At 47.4% G+C, this 26731-nt stretch overlaps 3 protein-coding genes across 4 annotated transcripts in view; 1 reads left to right on the forward strand and 2 right to left on the reverse strand.

Annotated features, from left to right (window-relative positions):
- Nucleotides 1–26731, reverse strand: part of LOC310682949 (transcription factor HES-5-like) — a 121361-nt gene that overhangs the window by 51170 nt on the left and 43460 nt on the right. The gene's annotated exons all lie outside the window — the stretch shown is intronic.
- On the forward strand, nt 447–23947 carry LOC310682879 (putative glutamate receptor). Its single transcript, XM_083452160.1, has 11 exons — nt 447–576; nt 3020–3127; nt 8562–8593; nt 9649–9711; nt 10146–10325; nt 12333–12559; nt 14133–14224; nt 14401–14618; nt 16830–17055; nt 20509–20756; nt 22530–23947. Exons 2-11 carry the CDS (start codon nt 3055–3057, stop codon nt 22623–22625), a joined length of 1455 nt encoding a protein of 484 aa, XP_083308286.1. The 5' UTR covers nt 447–576; nt 3020–3054; the 3' UTR covers nt 22626–23947.
- The window catches only part of PANK4 (pantothenate kinase 4 (inactive)), a 28966-nt gene continuing 24140 nt past the window's right edge, over nt 21906–26731 (reverse strand). For both annotated transcript variants that reach the window (XM_083452124.1, XM_083452125.1), the window contains exon 19: nt 21906–25206. In XM_083452124.1, the coding sequence (XP_083308250.1) occupies nt 24993–25206 (214 nt within the window). In that variant the 3' untranslated portion in view covers nt 21906–24992. The remainder of the gene's footprint in view (nt 25207–26731) is intronic.

Below are 26731 nucleotides of genomic sequence, written 5' to 3' on the forward strand. Positions count from 1 at the left end.
CCTTGCATGTAGTAATTTAACATGCCAGTGATCAATCTACACCAAGATGATACTTCATGTTTTCGGCAACAAAAGCAGGCAGTGACATTGCTTTTACCTGTTTCTTCCTTGTAAATCTGACCTTAACGAAACCTGGAATCTCCAACACTGACTCAAGAGCAGCAGGAGGAGTCGGACAGAAGCATTAACTGAAAAAAAGCAGTTCAATTAAGAAACTGAACCCAGGTAAACCCCCATCCCCAGGTACAGGAGTGTGTTATGATTCCCTCTTTATGGGGTGAGCAGCTGTGACTAGGGCAGGGAGTCCATCTCTTTCTAAACCATGCAGTGAGGCGACCTCAACTGAGTGTGAGTGATGGGGGAATTAAACGCTGTGCAAAGTGTTCTCCCAGCTGCAAACTGAAACAGCATTCCCTCCTTTGGGACTTTTTCACTCCCCACTGGGGCTCCTCCTCCTCCGAAATGGGCAGGAGGGTCTGTGGTGTGGCTGATTTATGCAATCATTCCTCGGTTCCTTCTTGCTGGGCTGCTGTTGCTGAAGAGCTGTCCGTCCCGGGCCGAAAGGAGCCGCCAACTGTAAGTGAAATGAAAGAAAGTCAGCTTGCCTTTTCTATTCCCCCCTTCATTTTTCTTTCCCGCCTGGACACAATTTTTTTTTTCCTTTTGCAAACAATCAGCACCAGATGCTGTGGACTTAGCAATAACATAATCTCTTCTGCCTGGCACCCCCCCCCCTTTCTATTCCATGCAATCTCTTTTCTCTTGGTAGGGGGCTAGAGTTTTGTCTTCACTCTTTCATGTTCCAGCTAATTTTCCATTTTAAAAATGTCCATCTTCAATGCAAACTTGGAAGGGAGTTTGGATGTGCCTCAATGCTCACTCAGGAAACTTTCAGTTAGAGGCTGTGACAATATTCAGGTAGGATTCGATCACATGCTAGTAAATGCAGGTTGCACAATTCTCAGTGTGCAACTTACCTGCTATGCTCAAAAAAGACAGAGAGGACTTTGGGTAAAAAAAGAGGGGTGGAAAATTGCAAGGTAGCCTCCCTGGAAGCAGCTCAGAATGGGTGCCTCCTATATAGCCAACAGTGCCTAATCTTGCCGCAAGCAGATCAGGATGAAGGGGGGAGTGGAGTTGTCTTGAAGTGCCTTCATTGCACAGGTTGTCCTATAAGTGCTTTAATCTACATTGGGTGGCGGATGTGTGACAGAACTGTGGAAGCCTGATTAATTTGGCCTCCAGGTTATCAGTTGAGGGTAGCAAAGTGGCCGTCCAATGTGACCCAATGCAAAATGTCAAGGTGAAATCTGCAAAAGAGGGATTGAGTTCGGTTTGAAGCTCATGGAATCTCTTGCAGAGCCTGGATCCTCCCCATTTTCCAGGGTGTCCCAGGGAACGATCATTTTTCTGGACTTTACGCATGTGCTGATTGCCTCAATCTTATTATTTAAAGCTCTGTGAGATTTCACATGTAGAATATCATTTTTCCTCTACCTGTACACAGTAGGGCTGGAGGGGCAAATTTGATCGAGTTTGCATTTTAAGGTGACCCTCCCTAATGGAAAATGAAATGCAAAAGTGAAACAGATACTTTTCTTTAAAAATAAAATAAAATAAAATAAAATTTCTCCAGATTCTGCGATATAGTTTTCCAGCCATGTAACATGTACACAAATGCAAGTTACTGGGTAAAGTTTTGCATAAAAACACATCTATTTGTGATGGTAGCGTACAAAAAATGCACTGTACTGGAGAAAATTGCTTTGCAAAAATCCGTGTCTTAGGCAAACTGCGTACAAAAATGTGTGCATCGGAAGAAATTCACACTAAAATGCTTTTGAATCTTCAAGAGGACTTTTTTATATGTATTTAAAAAATAGCAAACTGCTGCGTACATGTGCAGACCTAACCTTAAGATTGGAAAATGAGAAACAAAGGGCTGCGTTCAACTAAATTCCAGAGTAGACCCATTGAAATTAGCAGATCCATGTTATAATAACATGGCCCATCTAGACCAGTATCCTGTTTTCACAGTGGCCAGCTGGGTGTCTGTGAGAATCCTGCAAATGGGAACTGAGCACAAGAACTCCCTCCTTGCATTTTCCAGAAACTGGTAATTCAAAAGCACTTTGCCTCTGACACTTCAGTGGGTCAACTCTAAGTTGGACTAGCATGGGACACAACCCTGGGAAATACAGTGGTACCTTGGTTTACGAACTTAATCCATTCCGGAATTCCGTTCTTAAATCGAAACCGTTCTTAAACCAAGGCGCGCTTTCCCTAATCAGGCCTCCTGCTGCCGGGGCCCTTCCACCATTCGGCTTCCGTTCTTAGACCAATGTAAAGTTTGCAACCCAGGACTCTACTTCTGGTTCGTAAACTGAATAGTTTGTAAACTGGGCTGTTCTTAAACCAACGTACCACTGTAGAGAAATTGACAGGTTCGGCCATCCGTACCTTTGCCTCTTTCTCTAACTCTCCTGCTTCCCTGAGTCTCTCTCTCTCTCTCTCTCTCTCTCTCTCTCTCTCTCTCTCTCTCCATGTACACAAGTGCAAATCATTTGAAATGCATGCCCTCCATTGGAAGAGGACTGATGTGTAACTCCCAAAAGTAATCTTCTTCCAGCAGATCCCCTCGTGCCACTGTGACATTTCCCAAGAAGGACTCGCATAATTCTGGGGGTGCAGGAGAATCTTGTAGTACAGTGCTGCTGGGACTTTATTGCTTTGGAGATCTTTTCAGACTCACGACTGAATACCCTCCCTGAATATTAACAAAACATAGAGACGCAAAACTTTCCCGCATTTGGAAACGAGTGAGTGAGAGAGAGAATGCTAAGGCCAGAACCATCTTCCTTGGTGCTTGATTTCCATGGGGATTATTTGGGGGGGGGGGAGAGGCATCCTAGATTTAATTCCCTTCCGCCCCAATGCTTATCTTTCCCTGCACCAACAGATATGCCCTAGACTTGTGCAATAAATTGCAACAGCCTGATTTGCATTTTGCTGCCAACAGAGGCTCCCCTGATCAGCGGCGGTGAAGTTGAGCTGATGGACAAAACCCTCCGAGTCGCCTTTGGCGTGTGCACCACTCTGCTTTTGCTGGGAAAACCGAACTGGATAGGTGAGAAAAGAAAACTCGTCTTGAATTCTGTGACCCAGTTTACAAAAGCTCTTCCTTTGCGATGCTGAAGGCCTCAGGTTCAGTCGGAAGCCTCTCCTCTGTGTGTTGCACGCTAAGGCCAGAAGCTGAACAAATGGAGTTGCAGGAGAGGGAAATGCCAGGCATGATGGATAATAGAATTGTAGCGTTGGATGGGATCTAGTCATCTAGTCCAAGCCGGGACGGGTCGGGACAATATGGGATTGGGGGGGCAACTCCCATCTCTTGCGGGGGCGCAATTAGTACCAGCACCGTCCGTTAAGAGTTTGGGTGTAATCTTCGACACCTCCCTTTCCATGGAGGCTCAGATTGCAGCTATAACAAAGGTGGCATTTTTTCATCTCCGCCAAGCTAAGCAGTTGGCTCCTTACCTCTCTTGCCCTGACCTAGCCACTGTGATCCACGCGACAGTCACCTCCAGACTTAATTATTGTTACTCACTCTACGTGGGGCTGCCCTTGAGACTGACCCAGAAACTCCAGTGGGTGCAGAATGCTGCAGCAAGACTCCTTACAGGGTCCTCGCAGCGGGATCACATTCACCCAGTGCTATACCAGCTGCACTGGCTCCTGGTGGAGTACAGGATCAGGTTTAAGGTGCTGGTTTTAACCTTTAAAGCCCTATACGGCTGAGGACCCTCGTACCTGCGGGACCACCTCTCCTGGTATGTCCCACGGAGGACCTTACAGTCTTCAAACAAAAACATCTTGGAGGTCCCAGGCCACAGAGAGGTTAGGCTGGCCTCAACCAGAGCTAGGGCTTTTTCGGCTGTGGCTCCAATCTGGTGGAACACTCTGTCACAAGAGACTAGGGCCCTGCGGGACTTGACATCTTTCTGCAGGGCCTGCAAGACAGAGCTGTTCCACCAGGCCTTTGGTCAGGGCACAGCCTGACCCCCTCCTTTGGCAATCCTCACAGAACTCTAGCCCAGTGGTTGCCATTAATCTGATTTGAACTGATTTTATAATGAAATGATTTTAGAATGTTGTATCATTTTACTGTTGTTAGCCGCTCTGAGCCCAGCTTCAGCTGGGGAGGGTGGGATATAAATAAAATTTTATTATTATTATTATTACTATTATTATTATTATTATTAAGCTACAGTAATGCGGAAATTCTCCTGCCAACCTAGCAATTCGAAAGCATGAAGTACAAGTAGATAAATAGGTACCACTCCGGCGGGAAGGTAAACGGCGTTTCCATGCACTGCTCTGGTTCGCCAGAAGCGGCTTAGTCATGCTGGCCACATGACCCGGAAGCTGTACGCCGGCTCCCTCGGCCAATAAAACGAGATGAGCGCCGCAACCCCAGAGTAGGTCACGACTGGACCTAATGGTCAGGGGTCCCTTTACCTTTACCTTTAATGCAGCAATTGCACCTAAAGAATCCCAGGCAAATGGTCATCCAAAAACACCCAATAAGGAGAGCCCGCCACCTTCCAATGCACTCTAAACATATGGAATTCCCTGCCACAAGATTCATCAACAGATCCTAGTCTGACTCAGCATCCCACGTCTTAAGAGGTGGGCTGTAAGTCAGTGGTTAGCACATCTGCTTTGCATGCAGAAGGTCCTAGATTCAACCCACCAGGCTGAGAGAGAGAGAGAGAGTCCCATCTGAAATTCTGGAGAGAGCTGCTGCCTGTCAATGTAGACAACACTGAACTAGATAAACTAAAGGTCTGACTTGGTATAAGGCAGCTTTCTATGTTTCTCTCCTGTTTGTGAGCTCCTGGAGCCTTTATATCTGACCTTGTAAGCAGAATGTTGGACCATATGGTTTGAATCAGGAAGGGGTTCCTTAAAACCTCCAGCTGTCTTTGGGAAATCCTCAGCACACCTGAGGCCATACCATTTCAGAGGGCAGGTGGAGGGCCGCATACTCGTCCCTGTGGCACAAAGGAAAGAAGAAAATGTATCTCCCTGCATGTAGAAAATTAGCACCTCAGGGTGAAGGGTGCGTTAGAAACCTTCCACATTCAGGGAAGCTTTGAAATGTGGATCATTCAGATCCTATTCACCATAAAGGTAAAAGGTAAAGGGACCCCTGACCATTAGGTCCAGTCGTGACCAACTCTGGGGTTGCGGCGCTCATCTTGCTTTAGTGGCCAAGGGAGCTGGAGTACAGCTTCCGGGTCATGTGGCCAGCATGACTAAGCCGCTTCTGGCGAACGAGAGCAGTGCACGGAAATGCTGTTTACCTTCCTGCCGGAGCGGTACCTATTTATCTACTTGCACTTTGACGTGCTTTCGAACTGCTAGGTGGGCAGGAGCTGGAACTGAACAACGGGAGCTCACTCCATCGCGGGGATTCAAACCACCAACCTTCCAATCAGCAAGCCCAAGGGGCTCAGTGGTTTAGACCACAGCGCTACCCGCTCCCATGCATGACCAACATGAATAATAACAAAAATACTCTATGCTGTGCTTTAAAGTCCTAGCAATTACCTTGAAGACTGACTCAGATATTCTGTTTGCAAATTCAAATATAAAGTGTTGTTTATCTTGCAGAAAGCAAAGTTTTTTTTTCCTTGGGGATGGGGAGTGAAAATCTGATTTCAATAACTGTTTTGAGCAGATCGGCTTAACAAAATTATCTTTATTAACTTCCCCGCCACCCCCAAGAGAGAAGGTTTTGATTTATTGAGGCAGGTTTTGCGAAGCTCATTTCCACGCAGCTGCAGTGAAAATGGTACAAAGTGTTTTACTTTGATCTAGTTGTTCTGCGGGAAATTTTCATAATTGGCAGCTCCACAGATCTCTGGGAAGTTTGAACTTTGAAGAATTTACAACGCTGCCATTCTAGGGGTAAAAGTCCAGCTTAGTTTGCTATTCTCCCAGAATTAGAAGGCTGCTCTGTTGTTTTCCTCTGTGTGCCAAAATACGTTTTTGACGCTTGGCTCGAGAGTTTACTTCCCAGAGGAGCTCCTCTTGCTGTTTGATGGATGGCATTTGCCAAAAACATTTGAACAGAGGTGGGAGATCTGCCAGGAAGGGGCTAGGGAGACTGGGAGATGGAGAGCGGGGCATAGTGTTTTGCCTGCACAAAGACCTGGGTTCAATCCCCAACATCTCCAGGTAGGACTGCGAGAGAGACCTCTGCCTGAAATGCTGGAGAGCTGCTGCCAGTCAGTGTAGACAGTGCTGAGCTATGTGGACAAATGGTATGATTCAGTACAAGTCGGCTTCCTGTGTTCCTGCTCCTTGGACCAGGCTGGTTGCAGTATATTGGCTTGGGCACTTTCTTCTCCTCCATCCTCTTTAATAAGTTGTAACCGTACTGATGGATAAAGGAACCTCCCCGAGATTCCATAGGCGATAACTAGCTCAGTGGTGGAATGCACATTGCGTGGGCAAAAGGACTCGGGTTCAAATCAGAAACCTCCCATCCCCAAACCCTGGAAAAATGCTACCAGCCTTGTAGATGCTATTGATGTGTCTATTATGGTATGACCTGGAATAATATGGAAGATTCGTATTTGGCACCCAGCCAAGGGAGGTAGCTCTCAACTGGGAAGGAACACAGGGTGACCATTTAGATGTTGCCAAAAATCAGAAGAATGGAGAACGCAGATTTGCATAGCATTTGCATATGTTCACCGCTTATGTATAGTTGGCAAATTTAGAAGCAGACTATAATTTAAATACATCTCACCCTGGTGGGTTAGGCTGGGAGCAAGTTACCCTATGCACCAGCTGAGTCTTGCTGTTGATGGGGGGAGCCTCAGCCCTTGTGATCTCTCCTTAGAGTAATTTACCTTAAATCAGCCTTGATCCCTCAAATGCATAAGGACACAGGAAGCTTATACAGTGGTACCTCAGGTTAAGTACTTAATTCGTTCCAGAGGTCCGTTCTTAACTTGAAACTGTTCTTAACCTGAAGCAACACTTTAGCTAATGGGGCCTCTGGCTGCTGCCACACTGCCAGAGCACAATTTCTGTTCTCATCCTGAAGCAAAGTTCTTAACCCAAGGTAATATTTCTGGGTTAGCGGAGTCTGTAACCTGAAGCGTCTGTAACCTGAGGTACCACTGTAATGCGAAAGTTGCCTTAAGCGGTCTTATACCATCGGTCCATCTACCTCAGTATCATCCACACTAAGTGGCTCTCTGGGGTTTCAGACCAACATATCTCTCAGTCCCATCTGGAGATGCCAGGGTTTGAACTTGTCACACGACACAGATGTTCTGCAGCCCTTCCCTTTTGCAGGACAGTCCTCGGCAAAACAGGACACATGGGAGGGTGCCAACCCTGAATTAACCACACCTTCATTCCCTGCTCGTGCAAAGCTCCCTGATAGGCTACGACCTCTCAGACACAGCTCCCTAATTGGCCAGGACATATGACACACAGGACGGCCTGCGGCACAGTCTCATAATTTCATATCAGCCCGCCGCCCCCCACCAGAAAGCCACACGGCGTTATGCTCTGCGGCTTCTCCTGTTTTGTGAGGTTTCCGCTCACACATGCCACCTTGCGCCTCCTTTCTCCACGGTGCTTGTTCTGGATCCCAGCAGAAAAGATCAGCGTTTGGATTTGGGCGCTGTACAAATGTCCCTGTCACGAACTTTGGCCATGGCTGCCATGTGATTATTTATGGCTCCTTTCAGGACGTTGCCTTTTTCTTTAAAAAACACAACAACTAAATAATAAGAAGCTTGGAGGCATTCTTCTTCTTCTTCTCTACAATGGTGCATTGAGCGCCCCCCCCCTTCCCACAGTGGGGGGTACTGAAGGCTTCAATGAGGCCACTTGTTCCCGTCCAAGGCCCCTGCGCAGGTCTCCAAAAAGGAGCCCGAAGGAACTCCTGCTGGCTCAAACGAGCGGGCGCTGAATGGGAACAAGGGGGTTCCTTTGAGCCTTTCTGTAGCTCCATGGAGAGCTGTCGTGGTGTGAGTAAAAGCCCCTTTTGAGGAGGCGTAATTTAGAGTTCAGTCCAAGACAGAGGAGGCAAAATTGATGAACCTTTTCTATAAACAGTATAAAAAGAGAGGTGGGAGGGGTGGGGTGGAGAGAGAGAGAGAGAGAGAGGGAGATTTGGTCCCCAGGATTCTGGAATGTCCTCATCTCTCTGCCAGGCAAGCTGGTATTTTGATTTCCTCAGGCCAGAGTGGGGGAAAGCTTTTCCAGCTCAGGGGCTGCCCTGCCCTGTGGACAGCCTTCTGGAGGCCACATGCCAGTGGCACACAAGTGGAATAATGTGTGGGGCAGCAAATGCAACATTTTCCTTGGTGCAATGGGGAAGTTTTTACGCACACTTTCTGTCCTCCGCCCAGGCAAGCGAGGGGCATTATCAGAGTTCGGTGACCTTCCGCTTGCAGGATGGCAGCCTCCATTGATGGTTGCAAGAATGCGATAAGTTCACTGTTCCTTTGTTGTTTTGTTTTAATTCACAGGCGCTGCGGAGGATGGGGATTCCGTCAGCAGGGTACGTGTCTGTCCCTTTAGGTGTGTGTGGATTGTCCGGGGTAGGAATGGACTTGAACGCCAGTGTTAGATGCTGAGCCAGGTTATGGGGCAGGAGGGATGGTCCCATGTATTAACAGAAAGAGATGCAAGTATTGTCCAAGTGCTGTGTGTGGGCATGTGTGCGTGCAGCTTTCTTCACTGTTCCAACGGCCTATTCCTATTAAAATCCTCCTATTTAAGGGAACACCTCTCCTGGTATGCCCCGCAGAGGACCTTACGGTCCATGAATAACCATAGTTTACAGGTCCCGGGCCCTAAGGAAGTCAGACTATCCTCCACCAGGGCCAGGGCCTTTTCAGTGATGTCTCCGACCTGGTTGAATGCTCTGTCCCATGAGACTAGGGCCCTTCAGGATTTAACCTCCTTCCGCCGGGCCTGTAAGACAGAGCTATTCTGCCTGGCCTTTAATTTGAATTCAGCCTGATCTTTTATTTCCCTTCTCTTCCCTCCCCCTCCCCTTTTATGAAGATTACCCACTCTGAGACCCCACAGCTAATTCTCCCCTGGCCTCCTTGCTGGCCCAAGTAGGACTAATTCAGCCAGCTAGCCCTGGGGATTATATAACGCTTATTAGATGGATTTCCTCTAAATTGATTTCTGAACTTTGAATTTTATTGTTATTCATGTTTTTATACTGTATTTTATGCTGCTTTTACAATTAAGTGTTTTAAATTTGTTGTTAGCCGCCCTGGGCTCAGTTTTTGAACCGGGAAGGGCGGGATATAAATAAAAATTATTTTATTATTAGTAGTAGTACAGTGGTACCTTAATTCGTTCTGGAGGTCCGTTCTTAACCTGAAACTGTTCTTAACCCGAAGCACCACTTTAGCTAATGGGGCCTACTGCTACCACTGTGCTGCTGGAGAACGATTTCTGTTCTTATCCTGAAGCAAAGTTCTTAACCTGAAGCATTATTTCCGGGTTAGTGGAGTCTGCAACCTGAAGCATATATAACCTGAAGCGTATGTAACCTGAGGTACCACTGTAGTAGTAAACAAATGATTTCGTTTGCAGGACTCCGCCTCTGCCGGGGAAGGCGGGAAGGACTCCCCAATGTTCTATGTCACAACCATCCTGGTAAGGCAGCTTGTCAACTTTTGCAAAAGATGGGACTCCACAGTTTTGTGGTGTTGTAACGCATATCAAAAGTTTTTTTTCTTCTCTTTACTAATGTAGCTGAGTCTGATTGCCCCCAGATACCCGTTTCTGGAAATCCCAGGTTGGCAGACAGCTATTGCACACATGTCTGGCTTTTGGACTTCCTGAAGGCATCTGGTTGGCCATTGTAAGAACAAGGTGCTGGACTAGTTGGGCCATTGGCTTGATCCAGCAAGCTTGTCTTATAGCTGATGAAAACTTGGCAGCACTTCGCAGGCAGCTGAGGTTAGATTGACCCATGAAGCTCTGCCTGTGGTCTTTGGTGGTTCTTTCTTTCACGTGTTGGGGCCCTGGTCAACGCAACCATGTGCAGACATGCCTTGTTAGCTAGGTTCCCCTTGCCTCATCCATAGGAAAAGCCTTATGTGATGGCCAAAGGCGCAGAGCTCGAGGGCTACTGCATTGACCTGCTGGAGAAGCTCTCCAAAATGCTTCACTTCAAGTACAAAGTGGGCATCGTCAAGGACGGGAGGTATGGAGCGCTGAGTGCCGGAGGAAACTGGTCCGGGATGATCGGAGAGATTGTGAGGAAGGTAAGCTTTCTGCTGAGTGTGTGTGTTGCGCATCTTTCCTGTTGAAAAAGTCTACTGCCACTTTGCAGCACTCATAAAAGGTAAAGGGACCCTTGACCATTAGGTCCAGTCGTGGCCGACTCTGGGGTTGCGGTGCTCATCTCGCTTTATTGGCCGAGGGAGCCGGCGTACAGCTCATGTGGCCAGCATGACTAAGCCACTTCTGGCAAACCAGAGCAGCGCACGGAAACGCTGTTTACCTTCCCGCCGGAGTTGTACCTATTTATCTACTTGTACCTTGACGTGCTTTCGAACTGCTAGGTTGGCAGGAGCAGAGACTGAGCAATGGGAGCTCACCCCATCGCGGGGATTCAAACTGCCGACCTTCTGATCGGCAAGCCCTAGGCTCTGTGGTTTAACCCACAGCGTCACCCGATAAAAGGAAAACCTCATCAGAAGAACATATTCTAGCCCAGACAACTAGGGTTTGATCAGTCTTAACTGGAGTCCAATATGGCGGCAGCAGCTATGCTATGACCCACCCAGGAGGGCCTCACCACCCACCCACGGGTCCTGACCCACTGGTTGAAGAACTATGGCCTATACTGGTGGGCAGTGTTTCTCCAGGAACGGGTCATTTTTGACAAGGCTGTTGTTTACTTCTGCTAGCCATTTGTTTTGCATTAGAATCTCTGACCTCTAGCGCCACAGTTGCAGATTTGGACTTGAACATGTGTGTCTTCTACATGTATAACTCTTGGGGAGCCATGCAATCTTGCAAGTGGCTCTCTTCCCCTGCCAATCTGCTGTTTCTCTTATTAGAAAATATTTACTAAAAGAAACAGATTTGTAGTTTTGCCACAGACGCAGACTATGCTTACATAACTGCCGCAATGCTAAAAAACTTCCACGAGTGGATATTTTCTTGAAGTTTGTCATTCCAGTATGTAACGAACAGAGACCGTATTCCCATAAAGCTATTGGATGGCGATTCCGCATTTCTATTACGATGAACTAGAATTTGTTAATCCGGTCTTAATATTGTTGGGGTAGTACTTGATTTCCCCTTCCCCACAATTTCTTTGCAATGCAGACTTTTGCTGCTATTAACAGATTTGTTAAAAGTTCTAGATCTTCTGGGAATATACGGGCTGTCTCTGATACACTCGTCCGGTTAGTGCAAGGATTTCCATTTGCATAGCTTATTCTCCCTCTCCTCTCCCTGTGTGTTCCCCGCACCCTCCCCAAATCTGCTCTGGAGGTTTGGGGGGGGGGGGAGGCGGGACCCTGAACAAATTTAGGAGAAGAGCGAAAGGCATGGAGAGGGTGTTGGCTATTTGCAGATTAGTTGCGCTGCAGAAGGCGTGCTGGGGAGACCACACATTACAAGGAACGCAAAAATAACTTTAGCTAGCTTTTAATAACAAAAACCCCTTTTACATTAATTATAATATATCAATAAGCATGACCCAACCACCAACCCATCCTCCAGGGCACTGAGAGAGCTAGGTGCTGTTCTTTATATACCATACCCAACAACTTAATTACCACACCTTAACAGCACCTGCTATACTGCTTCACAGCTCTAAAACTAGGTCACGTTATTTGCTCTGGCCCTTCAAGACATACACATCTTGTGGAACAATAATGAACCTTCAAATTTAAAGAGACCATTCAACAGAGGGGAGGCTCTGTTGTGCAGGCAAAATACTTTGCACTGAAGGAAGGAATGTATCGAATGCCGCTCTATTATTATTTTTTAAGTACACCAAATATTTAGGATCGAATGAGACATTCATAGGTGGATCCTGGATTTCTGAAGTAGATTCCCCCCCAACCCTGAGGGCTGAAAATCCCAATCTGTTGGATCCCCGTTCTCAGTGTCATGATTCTACTTTGGGAAACTGTGAAATGCACGGCTATCGACTGGGAACGAAGATGGGGAACAGAGCTCTGTGCATGTGTGTGGAGTCTAATGGCATTGTATGAGAAACAGTCCTCTGCCCCCTCTATCTACCCTTTTGGTAGGAAGCTGACCTGGCGGTTGCTCCGTTGACCATCACATCGGTGAGAGAGGATGTCGTTGACTTCACCCAACCTTTCCTGTACACAGGAATCGGGATCTTGCTTGAGAAGGACACTTCCCTTGAGGAGGCTTCCCTCTTCCATTTCCTGACTCCCTTCAGCAAGGAGACCTGGTGTGGCATCCTGGTGGCTTACCTGTTCTCTAGCCTTTGCTTGTTCCTCGCTGCCAGGTGAAATGTCTCTTCTGTCTTCCAGATGGTAGAAAGGAAGAAGCAGGTGGCCCCCCCTTTTCTTTTCTTTTTTAAAAAATGGTGATAGTTGTGCTTCGAGACATTTTTATGAGTAACGTGACTTATTATTAAGCACAGTACATATATGTAAAGACATGATAGCCAGACATATGGGCAGACACACACAATATTACCAGTTTTTTTACCACACATCTTCAGCTGAGGGAAATGGGGCAAAATTCTCTTCTCAGGTTGATAGAAGCAGGTAACCCCCTAACCCCACAGCCTTGATAATTTACCGCATGTGCCTGTAAATTGGGGTCCCCCCCATTATGTTTTTACTGTAATTTTACTGGTGTTAGCCGCCCTGAGCCTGGCTCTGGCCGGGGAGGGGGGGGTATAAATAAAATGTATTATTATTATTATTATTATTATACACATCACAAAGCCCAAACACATCAGTGGATTCATAAAATAATATCATTAGTGATTATTATTATTTTTACCACACACCTCCATCTGAGGAATGTGTGGTAAAATTCTCCTCTCAGATTGACAGAAGAGGCATATAACTTAAATAAAAGCAACAACAGCTGGGATGTTTTACCACAGTATGTGTATTAAAGCACACCATAGCCCAAACATATTGGCAGATGCAGGAAATCTCAGTGATTTTTACCAAACATCTCCACTTGATGTGTGCATGGTTATGTATTTTTCTAACCTGTTTGGGGATATACTGTCTATATCCCAAAAGATGAGCCAGAAGTTCAGAAATGACTTCACAGCTTTGTTTTATTTATTGCTCGGTCCACCTTTTGGTATTCTAGTTGCATATTTCATGTGTCATGAAATACTTAAAAAAACCAGAATGAAAAACAGACGCAGAAGGTGATACATTTTACTGAGGTGGGTGCTTAAGTTTTTCCCTTCTCTGGTAACATCTGCCCTCCCCAAGGGTGCTTTTCCACCTGCAGTCACCCACAGAGAAGGCAATTTTCAATGGAAAAAATGGCTGGCACAGAGGAAGATAGCCCATTTAGGCTCATGGGGTCCCGCTCCACCAACTGCAACCTGCCCCTCACCAGCTGACCCTTCTTACTCACAGCCAGTCCAAAAAAGCTTCCTGGCTTCCTCCTTAGTCTCAGTTTTGCCTAACAGGGAGGAGTAGGATGGAGGCAAAAGATATAGGAAATAAATCAAGCCTGCTGGATCATTCCGCCCACCTCTTATAAAGCCATCCAGATTGGTGGCTGTGGGGTGAGTTCCATAGTTTAGTTCCTTTGGCTGCGGCTGTACCTGTCCTTGATTCTGACTCCACCCACTGCTGGGCCTTCTGCCCTATCACACTGCTGGGCTTGAGTGGAGTTGGGGGGGGGGGTGAAGCTCCTCCCTTTTCTTGCTCCTGAATGCTGCACAAACCCGTAGTCTAGGAACAGCCACTTTTCATCTGAAAAGAAAAGGAACCACTCTCTTGCAAGATGCACACAGCTTGTGTGCTCCTGTGTTGTAATCCGTGTGTCCACCAGGGGCAGGTGAATGACTGCCTTACCTTTCTGCCTCCCCCCTCCAGAATGAGCCCTTGCGAATGGGATGGAAATGAAGAGACCAGCTTCACGCTCATGAACAGCCTGTGGTTTGGAGTGGGGGCGTTCACCTTGCAAGGTAGGCCATATCAAGAGAGGCACTGGGAGATTCTCCAAAGTCCCATACTTCCAACGATGCATGAAGAAGTCCTTTCTTTTGACTGTCCCGAATCTTCTAGCATTCACTTCCATTGGACTTTTAAGCACCTCTGATGTGCTTTCTGATGCTCCCATGCTCTTGCTTCCTTCCTACAGGTACCGTGCCCCAACCCAAGTCTCTCTCCGTACGGATAATTTCTGCCATCTGGTGGCTGTTCAGCATTGTGCTACTGACTGCGTACATCGCTGGCTTCAGCTTTGTTTTGGAGTCGGGCTCTGAGCAGGTCTCCATCCAGACCTTTGAAGACCTGGTGAAGCAGGGGCATCTGGAGTTTGGGACCATGGAAAGCTCTTCAACACTCCAGTATTTCAAGGTGGGCTTGGCTATGTTTGGCTGCCTGGGATTTCAACTCTGGGGTAAGACAGCAAAAACCAGTTGTATGGAGACCTTGGTGGACTCTATACCAAATGCGGTTGGTACAGAACAGGCATAGGCGACCTCAGCCCTCCAGATGTTTCAGGACTACAACTCCCATCATCCCTAGCTAACAGGTCAGGGATGATGGGAATGGTAGTCCCAAAACATCTGGAGAGCCGAGGTTGCCTCTGCCTGGTATAGAACAAGATTTCCCAAACTTGGGTCTCCAGCTCTTTTTGGGTCTCCAGCATCATCCTTGACTACTGGTCCTGCCAGCTAGGGATGATGGGAGTTGTAGTCCAAAAACAGCTGGAGGCACAAGTTTGGGAAACCTTGGTATAGAATACAAGTTTCTGGAAATCATGAGTGCTGAGAGTCCTCGGGTCCTCTGAGAGGACTCAGGTCCTGGTGACAGGCTTCCCAGTGGGGCAACTGGTTGGCCAAAATGAGAACTGGATGCTGGACTAGATGGGCTTTTGGCTTCATCCTGCGGTGCTCTTCAAAGGTTCTAAACTGGAATAAACTTGGGAATCTAGAGGGCTGCTTTTTTGCCTGTCCGTGCACGCTGCTCCTTCCACCCGTCTATGCATCCCCCGACACAATTTATCATGGTAACATGTTGCTGTTACTTGTTTTCTTCTTTACCTTTCGTGGCTCCTTATTTTACTCTGTGGAGAGTCGTGCCCATTAATGGCACTCTAGAAATGAACTAAGCAAATGAACAATGAAAACTTGAATGTCATTTTGAAGGAGGAGGGTATATGGTTGGTCTCAGCCATAGGAGCCAACTCCTAGGGGCTCAGCTCCCTCTGCTTCCCCCATAAAATATTTGAGGGGGCTGGGCCTCCCCCCCAAAAAGTTGACAGGCATTGCCATTAAAATGGTATGCATGCACCGTGTCATGTGATTGGTTATGCAGGGTGGGGCACACCTAGACTCAGCAAACCACTTGTGGTGGACTGGCCCATCCAGGTCAATTCATTAGAATTAAAATCTCAGACGACTAGTGGGCTCCATATCTTTGTGAGTCCCATGCATGCTCTTCATAGCACAGGGGTGCCAATTTGCACCTGCTCGCTTTCCCCTGGGAATCTGGGTAAAAGTATAAATAATCCTAGCCTTGAAAAGCATGTAGAGCTGAAAGTAGGGAAGACTCTTCCAAAATCGTCCTTCAGCTCTGTGTAGTTTTCAAGAGAAAAGGTTACTTTCTGCACCACTTTGTGATCAAGTGGGGCAGGAATTGGGGTCTGTGGGTGCCAGGGGAACACCTAAATGGCTCCATTGTATGCATGGGTGCCTTGGCGACCCCTGACATTATCAAATACCCTGTGGCTTCTTCAAATTACAAAGGCTTGTTTGCACACGCAAGTGACACACTTGTGCAAACTGCTCAGCACGTGCTTGTGTAAATGGCAGCTCTTTTTCATAGAATCATAGTGTGCTGTGGGTAGATCGAGAGGCGAGGTCCAAGTCCAGTCTGAGGTCGAAGGAGCAATATGGAGGCAGACCGTAAAAGCCGAGGCTGGGTGCAGGGCAGGGTTCAGGCAGGAACTGCCGACCAACAACGTTGCTTCCGTAACTTGGGACTGGGGCTGGCTGGCTTTTATCTGCCCCGAGGCATAGGGCGGCCCCGGTCCACAGGTGACTCGCCTCTCTTGGCCTGGAGGCAAGCACTCCTCCTGCGGGAACTTAATTCCCTGAGCCTCTGCAGTCCAGGAGAGGCTGGAGGATTATCGGACCCAGAGGCAACCTCAGCTTCCTCTGACGGGGCTGAGAGTGGAGCACCTGCAGGCAATGGGTCCTCCATCACCTCAGGAGCCAGAGCAGACTCAGCTGGTGCCGGCACCTGAGGATTCAGCACAGGTGAGGACCCTTCAGGCTCATGTCCCAGCCCTGGCTCAGCTGGTTCTGGAGGCAGGGAATCCTGTGCAGGCTGGGATCCCTCAGGTTCAGCATCCGACTCCGAATCCCAGGCCATCACACATAGAATTGTAGATTTGGAAGAGGCCCTGGGGAACGTCTGGTACAACCCCCTCCAATGCAGGAATGAATATGCAGCTGTCCCATATGGGGATCAAACCTGTGACCTTGGCGTTATCACCACCATGCTCTAACCAACTGAGCTATCCAGGAAGCCCTTCCTAATGTGATCCTGTTGTGGCTGCAGAACTCCAAGAACCCGATCCAGCAGCTGGTCTACGAGTCCATGAACAAGAAGAAGGACACCGCTTATGCAAAAAGCTACCAGGAGGCAGTTCAGCGCGTGCTGGATTCGAATTATGCTTTCATCGGAGAGTCCATCTCTCAAGACCTTGCTGTTGCCCAGCACTGCAACCTGATCCGCTCTCCAGAGGTCATAGGGGCAAGGGGGTTTGGCATCGCCACACCAAAAGGTAAGCCAACAAGAACCAAGAATTGGACCTGAGATGTTTCAGATCACAACCTGATTGTCTTAAGCCAGGGCTAGGGAATCTTTTTCAGACAGAGGGCCACATACACTCCTGAGCAACCTTCCAGGGGCCGCATATTAATGGCAAGTGGTGCCGGAGGCCTTAGTGGGCAAAGCAAAATGTTCCCTTTCTAGAGTAGGCTAGTTTTACCCATACACACATATTTCTGTTCCCTTTCCAAGCAAGCAAGAGGCACAATCAGAGTTCAAGGACACATTCCAGCCATGCCAAAAAACTCAAGAAGGGTGTGAGTCAGGGCTGGTAAAGTATGTTGCTAAAAAGGAGGTATAGCCTGGGGGGGGGGGGATCCAAGGGCCTGGTGGCAAGGCTTGGAGGGCCACATTTGTCTTGTCTGCTAGGGGTTCCTCAACCATCTTCAGCAGCGATTCTGTTCTTGCAGTGTGTCCCATTCTTTGGCATTTGCCTACCCAGTCTTTGGGTAGAATTTGGTGATTCTTTATTTTTTAAAGAAATTATTATTATTATTATTATTATTATTATTTTATTTTATTTTTTAATGCTGTGTTGGTTTGTATTAGGGCCAACTGAAAGGTAGCAAGTTGGCTTTTGGGGGTGCACCCAACTAAGTTCTCATCAGAGTTAGATCAATTTAAATTAACGGACTGTAATTAGTGATGCCCATTAACTTCAGCAGGTCTGCTCTGAGCAGGGCTTGCATTGGCTCCAACCCCTTTGAATTCACTTGGAATCTTCTTCAATCTGGATGTGAAGCTAAAAAAGGAAAATAAAGGAGAGCAGGGAGGGCGGAATAAACCTTGCTAGGTGTGATGGAAAAGTCAGTAGCTTAAGATTATTCATGTAGAGCAACATCATGCCACTAATGGCTTCTCCCAAAGAATCCTGGGAAATGTAGTTCATTAAGGGTGCAGGGAGTTATTAATAGTTCCTCTCAGAGCTACAATTTGCAGAGTAGTTTAAAAGGCAATTGCTCTTCCCAGGCAACTCTGTGGATATGGTTCTGCTTACAACTCTCAGAACCTTTAAAAAACTACATTTCCCAGGATTCTTTGGGGGGGGAGCCATATTTGCTACCAGTGGTAGGATACTGCTTTGAATGTCCATTGCAGATAGGAGCCTTAAATCTGGTGAAGTATGCATACAGTTTCCACCAAAAGCTCTAAGGCGTTTCCCAAACTTGCGTCTCCAGCAGTTTTTGGACCACAACTGCCATCATCCCTAGCTAGCAGGACCAGTGGTCAGGGATGATGGGAACTGTAGTCCAAAAACAGCAGGAGACCCAAGTTTGGGAAACACTGTTCTAAGGGACTATGAAGCACAGGGGCTGCTGTTTCTTTAGGCTCATAGTTCAAATGGGCCTCGACATAGGACATCTAGTCCTTGCTGGTTCAGGTAACCTACTGCTTCAGCATCCCCAATGGGTGACCTTCCAGTCCTTACTTTGATATATGTAGCGAAGGAGTGTCTACCACAGGCTGCCCTCTAGATGTTGTTGGACTACAATCCTCTACCATTCCTGACTGTTGACCCTACTGGCTGGACTGATGGGAACTGGAGCCCAACCAATATCTAGAGGGGACTTCCATCTTCCAAGGACTGGTGGCCACCAAACTGGATGGCTTAAAAAGTGGGTTAAGCAAATTCATGAGGAATTGAACTGCTAACCCTGAAGACTATGCTCTGCTTCTACTGTTGGAGGCAACAGCCCTCTGAATGCTGGGAATCTCAAGTGGGGAGAGTTGCTATTGCACTCAGGTCCTGTTTGCAGGCATCTCAGAGACATCTGTGAGAACAGGATGCTGGACTAGTTGGACCACTGGCTTGATCTAGCATGGTTTTTCTTATGTTCCTATGGCAGTCTGTTCCACAGTCAAACGCTTTTTCGTACTACTAGGATGTTCTTCCTGGTGCTTAGTTAAAAAACCCTTCCATGTAACTGGAATTTGTTGGTTCAGGTCCTGCCCTCTGGAGAACCACAATTTTGCTTTGCCCATTGATGACAAAGCCCATCAAATGCTGAAAACATCAACACCAGCACTTATTTGTATCTGCTTCAAGCTCTAATTGGAACACATGGGAATCTTAATGGAACACCAGGAGATATTCTAAGGGTGGCTGGCCTTTTTTTTTTGCTGAGCTATAGTCAACCTTCTGGATGTCAAAGGAGGCTTGGCAAAAGTGATGAAGTGGGTGTAGAGAGTTAGCTTGTTGTCTGCTTGACACCTTCTAACCACTTAAGTACAGAATTGGGCTTTTTCGCCATCTTTCTCTCTCCCCTTCTTGCCCCCACCCTTTGGCTTATCACCCAGCGTAAATGAATAATTGACATAAAACCCAAGGCTTGTTCTCTGTTTTGTGGCATTGGAGTTGGGTCTTGCGCTTCCAGTACTGCGTAGAAAATGACACCGAGTTCTTCATCCCAGTTCTGCTTTCACTTTTTATAAAAGTAGCACAAGGATAATTTGGAAAAAAAGTTTGGGGGCAATACCTGGTAAAACCAGTCGCGAGGTCTATGGCTAGTAGTTGAACATTGAAGATTGTTTTTGCTGGAGATTAAATAAACCGAAACCTAAGGGGGGGGGGATAATGGGTTTAGGGTAATGAATGCAAACTAAAAAAGTGTTGCATTTTTTATTGACTTTGCATTGCTTACTCTGTTTCCAAAACCTCTCTTCCGCCCCACCCACCCCCTATCTCAATGTGGGGAATTTGTGTCATGAAAATAAAATGTGATATGGAAGGAACATAAAGTGTGGAAGCTGGGAGTAATGGGGCTATAACGGCTGCGGGGCAATAGCTATGGGAGTGTTAGGAGATAACCTGAAGGCAAAATCCCAGACCGCATTGCTCAGCCTTGTGATGGCCATCACAGCTGTCATTTTCAAGCAGATGTCCACAGTACTCAGGACTAGCAGCCTGCCTGCCAGTGCATGGTTAAGGAAGCAAAGCTGCTCTACAGAGCCAGTTTTGAAGCACCTTAGAGCTAGACATCCTGTGGCAAAGCCAGCTTGTGTTCCAAGAGTTGGGACCAAGGGTTGCGCATGGCTAGACTAGAAGTGTGCCACAAACTCTGAAAAGGAGCAGCCATCCTTTTATGCTTGCCGAACAAAGCGCTTGAGATTTTCTTGAAATAGTGGTTGTTGATGCTACATCTAAAACCCTTGTGTGAGTGGGAGAGCAGACTGATAGGACGTATACCTTATCTAGTTTCTAGCCTGACGTTTGGGTGCACGTAGCCATCTTCTAAGCTTTGCCTGTAAAAGGCTGGGCTGGCCTAAATGGTGCCTGCAGGTGTTGCTGGATTCCCATCAGGTCAGGGATGATGGGAATTAAGAGTCAGGAGGGGGCACCAGGTGAGCTATCCCTGGGTTAAGCCAAGAAGTGATGACCCTTCTACTAATCCGTGTCCACTCCTAGGATCCCCCTGGACTAACGAACTGTCCGTGGCCATCTTGAAGCTCGGAGAATCTGGCGATCTTGACTACCTCAAGAGCAAGTGGTGGGAGAGCAGCTGCTCCGATGAAGATCACGACAAGTGGAGCCCGCTGAAGCCTCAAGCGCTGGGAGGGATCTTCCTCTTCCTTGCCCTGGGCCTTGCCTTGGGAATGGTCATCGCTGTGGTTGAGCTATCCAAAAAAAGCCGGCACACTGCAGCTCAGGAGAAGGTGAGTTGCACGCTGGATTTCTTGCACGGAATATCAGTGCAATGCTTATCATCCATTAGGATGTGGCCAGGGGCTCTGTATATTTGCAGGGTTACCTGGGAGAAAGTGTTTTACTTGTGCAATGTGGGCGGCCAATAGGTTTCCCCCTTGCCTTGAAAGAAACTGAATAATTTAAAGCCCTGGTGGGCTTCCAGCATATTCTGTTGTGCGTAGGAACCATTTCTCTGCACTTTCCTCTTGCTGATAGCACCCCTCAGAGCAGGAGATGTTCCTGAACAACAACTCCCATCAAGCATGGGTAGGGATGATGGGAGTTGCAGTTCAGCAATGCCCGTAGGGCCAAAGGTTCCGCATACCTGCCTGAAAGGGCTGGAATTGACCCTGGGGGTCTTCTGTAGTTTTCCTCTATTTTAAACAAGGTTTAAAGGATGCTTTTAAACTAGATTCTTTACTAATGTCCTTCCCAGCACATTTTCCAGAAATTTCATTTTAACTTCAGGAAACCCCTCAACTGGACAAGTGAGAAGTCCTTGTGTGTCATCGAGCATTTGGGGGCAGGTTTTAGGGCAGGAAATCTTCCAACTTTTTCAGACACAAGCTCCACCTCTAACTCCCAAATGCAACTTGCTTTTGTTTTTTAAGAACATATATTTGCATGGCAGTAGTGCTGCTGTTGTGAGCAGATCACCTGACTCAATGAGACAAGTGCCGGGAGCACTGGTAAATCTGATTTCCCCATAACTCCCTACCACTAGGAAAGCAAAATTTCCCAGTGCTCCTGGTGCTTGGTTCACATCCATAGTAGGATGTTTTGTGCCACAAGCAACATGTGGGGGAAAAACTACCTTCCAGCTCAGGAGTGACCCCTCTGATCTCCCATGGGCATTTCCCAGCCTTCCTACCTGATATTGCTTTTGACAAGATGGCAGGGATTGCACCTGGTGGCTTGCTCATGCAAAACATGCCATCTTACCCCTGAGCTAACTGCCCCTCCTCATCCCCCCATTCTACCGAATTCCCGCAGTGTTTCAGCTAAGTCACACAATGCACAAAGATGTGCATTGATCTGTTGCTCTCACACTGTTTCCTGCGAGGCTTTCAGTGCTTGCCACATACCCAGAAAAACAACATTCCATCACACGCTAAGGGTCATGTGAACTGACCTGCCGCTGCGTTTTTATTTCCAATGAAGGTGCTCATTAGGGAACATTGCGACTTTTCTTCTCCTTTTTTTTTTTAAAAAAAAAGAGATTTCCTGCAGGACGCTCTTTTGCCAATTGTGGGGTTCCCTTGCGAAATGTTTATTACGAACCGTTTTTGTACCACCATCAATCACCTCCAACTGCTCAGCAAACCTTAATGAGAGTTTGTCAAGGAAATCAGCAGTTTCTAATTGACAGGCCTCCCAGCCTCCTGTTGTCACACTGCCCTTCCCTCTAACTTTACAGATGTTCACAGTTAGCTGATCGCGACACAGCAATGTATCATAGCCCACTTTTCTTGTACTAGGAACTTAATGGCTTACCAAAAGAAAAGAAAAAGTAACGCACGTGTGGAATTTCTGATTTACATTTAAACTCTTTGAGGTGGTGCTTCAGTCTGTGGCCCTCCAAGGTCTCATTGGATTTCCAGCCCCGATCAGCAGGCCTAATGGTCAGAGATGATGCGAGTTGGGAGACCAGCAATATCTGGAGGGGCACATATTTCCCCATCCTTAAGGGGAAGGGGAAAAACCACAGCACTATCATTCTCTCTGCCTTTCCTTGTGTTTAGAAATCTTGCTGCGCCGTGTTCACCAAGGAGCTGAGCCAACGCTTCCGGCCGAGAGAAGGGACGCCGCAAGAGAGCGCAGGGAAATCGAAGCCATGAGTCGACGTAGGAAAAGCAAAAGGCCAAACCTTAATGAACTTCTTCTCCCTTTTTTTAAAAGCAACTCTACTATGCATTACTTAGTGGTGCTCGCTTGAGAGCTCTTCCTAACAATAGAGGGGGTGTCTGGCTAAAATCTAGTGTAGGTTCTCTGTAATAACACAAACCCTAAAACCCTCTTCCCATATGTAACGTTGCAAGCCGCAGGCGACTGAACCAGTTTGTTCAGGGGCTTGCTAGCACCTGGGTCCTGGGTGTTTTAACATTTTCACTCTTCCAGAGTACATGTTACCAGTGTCTGTAAACCACAGCCTTGGCAGGATGACCAATGCTGATAGCAGTTGTTGGAAGAACCTTAGTGAAAGCTATGCAAATAATTCATTTGGAAGTCTAAGGGGAAGCAGCAGCACCGTTGGGCTTCTAGGGAGTTGTGCGGGTGGGCAGACACAGTGGCGAGTAAAGTGCAGTTCTGAGCTCCATAGCAAGCTTTTTTGAGAGCAAGTTGCTAGTCTAATGAAAGAAGGAAATGCTGTAGACTGGGGGGGGGGGGTTGCATGTGTTGTTTCAGCTGCCTGCAGATCTCCTCCCTTACAAGTAACATAAATCGTGGAAGTGTGCTCAACATGCAGAACAGATGCAGGTAGAAAGTGTTTCTTGACCTTTCCTTGGCCCAGAGCATTATTTGCATTTAGTGCTGAGTATAAGCAGCCTTAAATGGCACTCCTGTGGACCTGTTCAGCTGTGTTATTGACAAGTTGCTCAGAAGGAGGTGGTGTTTTTAATCAAATGCTTAACGGAAGCCTAGGTTTTGCAGCTAGGAAGTGCTTCCATTGCAAAAGAGCTGGCAGGTGCCCCCAGCTGTAGTAAGGACTAGTACCAACTTTCCCAAATGCCTCAATGCAGCACAGATTTGCATGCGCTTAAGCTCACTGAGATCAGTGCCCCTGACTGTGTTGTGTTGTGTGATCTAGAGTTCCAACAGCTTTTCCTTTTTTGTGTGTGCGTTCAAGCTTGCTCACAAACCGCAGTAGCATATGAGCATCTGGGAGACAGCAGCATTGGCCCAGGTTGTAACAGCAGAGGGCACAAAGGTCTGCCACAAGTTACATCTTTTAATATGTGCTGGGGATTTAAAACGAAAGGGCAGATTAAGTTAGGATACAAGCTACCGCTACACAGAGCTGTCTCTCTCTCTCCCTGTAGAAGTCTCTTCTAAAACCCTCTCTGCAAGCCAACCACCTTGCCTTACAAACAGAACAAAAGAATTAGCAACATTTTTATGTATCACAAAAGTCATCTAAATAAAAGCAAGTTATGACCAAGCTGCCTCCTTGTATGTATATCTACACGTCAAAGTCTGTAGTTTGCTAAGTGTGAGAGAGCGCCAGTGTCCGGCAGTGGTTAAGTGTGTTTGACTAGGACCTGGGAGACCAAATTCAAATCTGGGAGCTGCTAGGAGAAAAAAGTGGGATATAAATGCATTAAACGAGAAAGCAAATTGATTTTTTGGGGAACAGGGAAAAGGGACAAGATATTTTCAACTCAAGTCAGCTTCCTTGGAAGCTTTCAAAGTTTCATTTTTAGTTGTGATACGCAATCAGTTCACGAGCAGCTGCCAATTTTGCCTGCCAGTTCAGGCTGGCTTTGCAGACCTTGTGGATTATTTTAACCTGTGGGGCTTCAGATTTAAAGAGTGAGGTAGCGGTAGGGGAAGCTTGAGAGCCACAGTCCCTTGGAGCTAGTTTTCCTGCTTCACATTTCTAAAGCAGCTCTTCCAGGCCTGCAGCCCCTGCGCAAATCCTACTGAGTGAGGGTGGGGAATGGGAGCAAAGGATTTGGATCAAAAGCAAAAACAGACTTCTCCTCCAGCTCTTTAAAAACTCTATTTGGTATCTGCCAAGTAAATGGCTGGTGTATATTTAGGCCAAAATATAAAAAGAGATTCTTCACTGGCATTTAAATATTTCAATATGAATGTCTGACAGAAGAAAAAAATCAAGTCTTTTCCCATCGCAAACACCACAGCATTAAGATAAGCACTTACAAAAAAAAAATGAAGAGAAAACCCAGAACAATATGAGTGAGATACATAATCCATTACACACACAAACACATATATATCTATATAAAGATATATATATATATGAACCATTGTGTGTGTTTGTGTGTTTATATATATATATATATATATAAATAATGAATCATATTGTCGCTTTCCTTAAATCATAAAAGCACAATATAAATACGGAATTGTGTGAACTCATTTTCCCTGTGGTAATAAAAATACATTCTTTACAATTAAAGTAATACTAGTGCAAGTCCTGTTTCCAGCCGCCGCTCACCCCCTGGAGTCTCTCCTCGCCCGGATCATTTGAGGGGCACCTCGTACTTGAAAATGACGCTGAAGATCTTCCCGCCGAGGCGATCGGCCAGCCAAGAGTTCTTGATGACGGCAAGCTTGAGGCTCTCGCATTTGAGGGCTGCATAGTAGTTGGTGTGGATAGCGCGGCCCATTCCTTCGATGATGACCAGGTCGGTCTTCCGCTCCCGGACCAGGTTGGCCAAACCTTTGTCTAGACGGCTGAAATAAGATGCGGAGAGCTTGGTGAGTGGGGGACAGGAAAGCGCTCAACTCCACGAAACCTGGGCAGGCCTTGGTTCGGGCTGAAAGGGAGATGGAGGTGGGACACTCACACCTAACTGGGTTTCTGGGGTTTTTCCTGTTGTTATTCTGTCTGTCACAGCTACAATAAACCTACCATTAAAATTATGGACTTGTCATTTCTTTGTCAGAGGGCAAACGGGCCAATTTAGCAGGGTATCAAATACCATATTTTTCGCTCTATAAGACACACTTTCCCCCTTCAAAAATTAAGGGGAAATGTGTGTGTGTCTTATGGAGTGAACGCAGGCTCCTTGGCTTCAGCGATAGCAAAGGAAAGCCTCCGAAGCGCAGAGGGAGAGCTCCCCCCACACTCTGGAGGCTTCGTGTTGCTTTCACTGAAGCCGCCTAAAGCCTCCGGAACGCAGCGCGAACACCCGCTGCGCTCCAGGGGCTTCAGGCAGCTATCCGTAAGCCTTTGGAGCGCAGCAGGAGTTCCCGCTGCGCTCTGAAGGCTTGTGGATAGCTGCCTGAAGCCTGGAGAATGAGAGGGGTCGGTGCACACCGATCCCTCTTGCCCTCCAGGCTTCGCTTCGCTGGAGAGGCGCTGCACAGTTTTCCCTCTCTGCGCAGTGGCCCTTCAGTGAAGCGGCGCTGAGCAGAGAGGGGGAGAATTTTCCCCCCCTGTTCTCCCCCTCCTATGGTCCGGTGCGTCCTATGGAGCGAAAAATATGGTACTTTACCCCCCCTCACTGTATCACATGACTCCCAAGACAGGTTGAAGGGCAGACAGGTGCTGTACACCACGGTGAACAGCTAATACCGGATTATATACCAGGGATGGGGAACCTTATTTCCCCATTCCCGTCTGGTGTCAGCAGCGAGCCAGCAGTAAATCACACTGTGCCAGTTGGAGCTAATAGTTGTTAGCAAAACAACCCCACCACAATCTGCACAGGAGTGCCAGGCCTAACGGGCACAGCAGCTCATCCCCATTAAGTACTGCTCCCATGAAGAAGTTGCCGAGACTGAAGGTCCCCACAGCTGCCCAAGTCTCCTCTGCTCAAGAGCTTTTTCCAAGCAATAGGAGACTGTGCCTGGATACAGCTCCATCTGTTTCAACTCTCTTCTGGTTCTGGGAGACAAGTGCGGGGGGAGGAGAGCTTGTCACAGCAGGAGGGGGAGGGGGAGGGGGAGGGGGAGGGCCCCACCCCATGACTCTACACCAACCCGACTCATTTGCGCCTCTTGGCCTCTCTCTTCCCATTTGCCTGCTTCAGCTTCTGCCTCTGATTCTGGACTGCTTTATACCACGAACTCTCCAAGCTCACTAAGCCCTGTTGCCTCTGCAGCTTCCAACACCTCCTCCTCCTCCCAGTCTTCTCCCTCTGGCTACTCATCGTCATCCCACCACCAATCCCTGGGCTCTGGGCCTTCTTCCCTTGGGGGTTCCCCAGCTGGTGCCTCCCGACATTCCTCTGTCCAGCCAGTCCATGATGCCTGG

Source organism: Podarcis tiliguerta (genome assembly GCF_965153285.1).
Source record: "Podarcis tiliguerta genome assembly, chromosome: 8".
Lineage (NCBI taxonomy): Eukaryota > Metazoa > Chordata > Lepidosauria > Squamata > Lacertidae > Podarcis > Podarcis tiliguerta.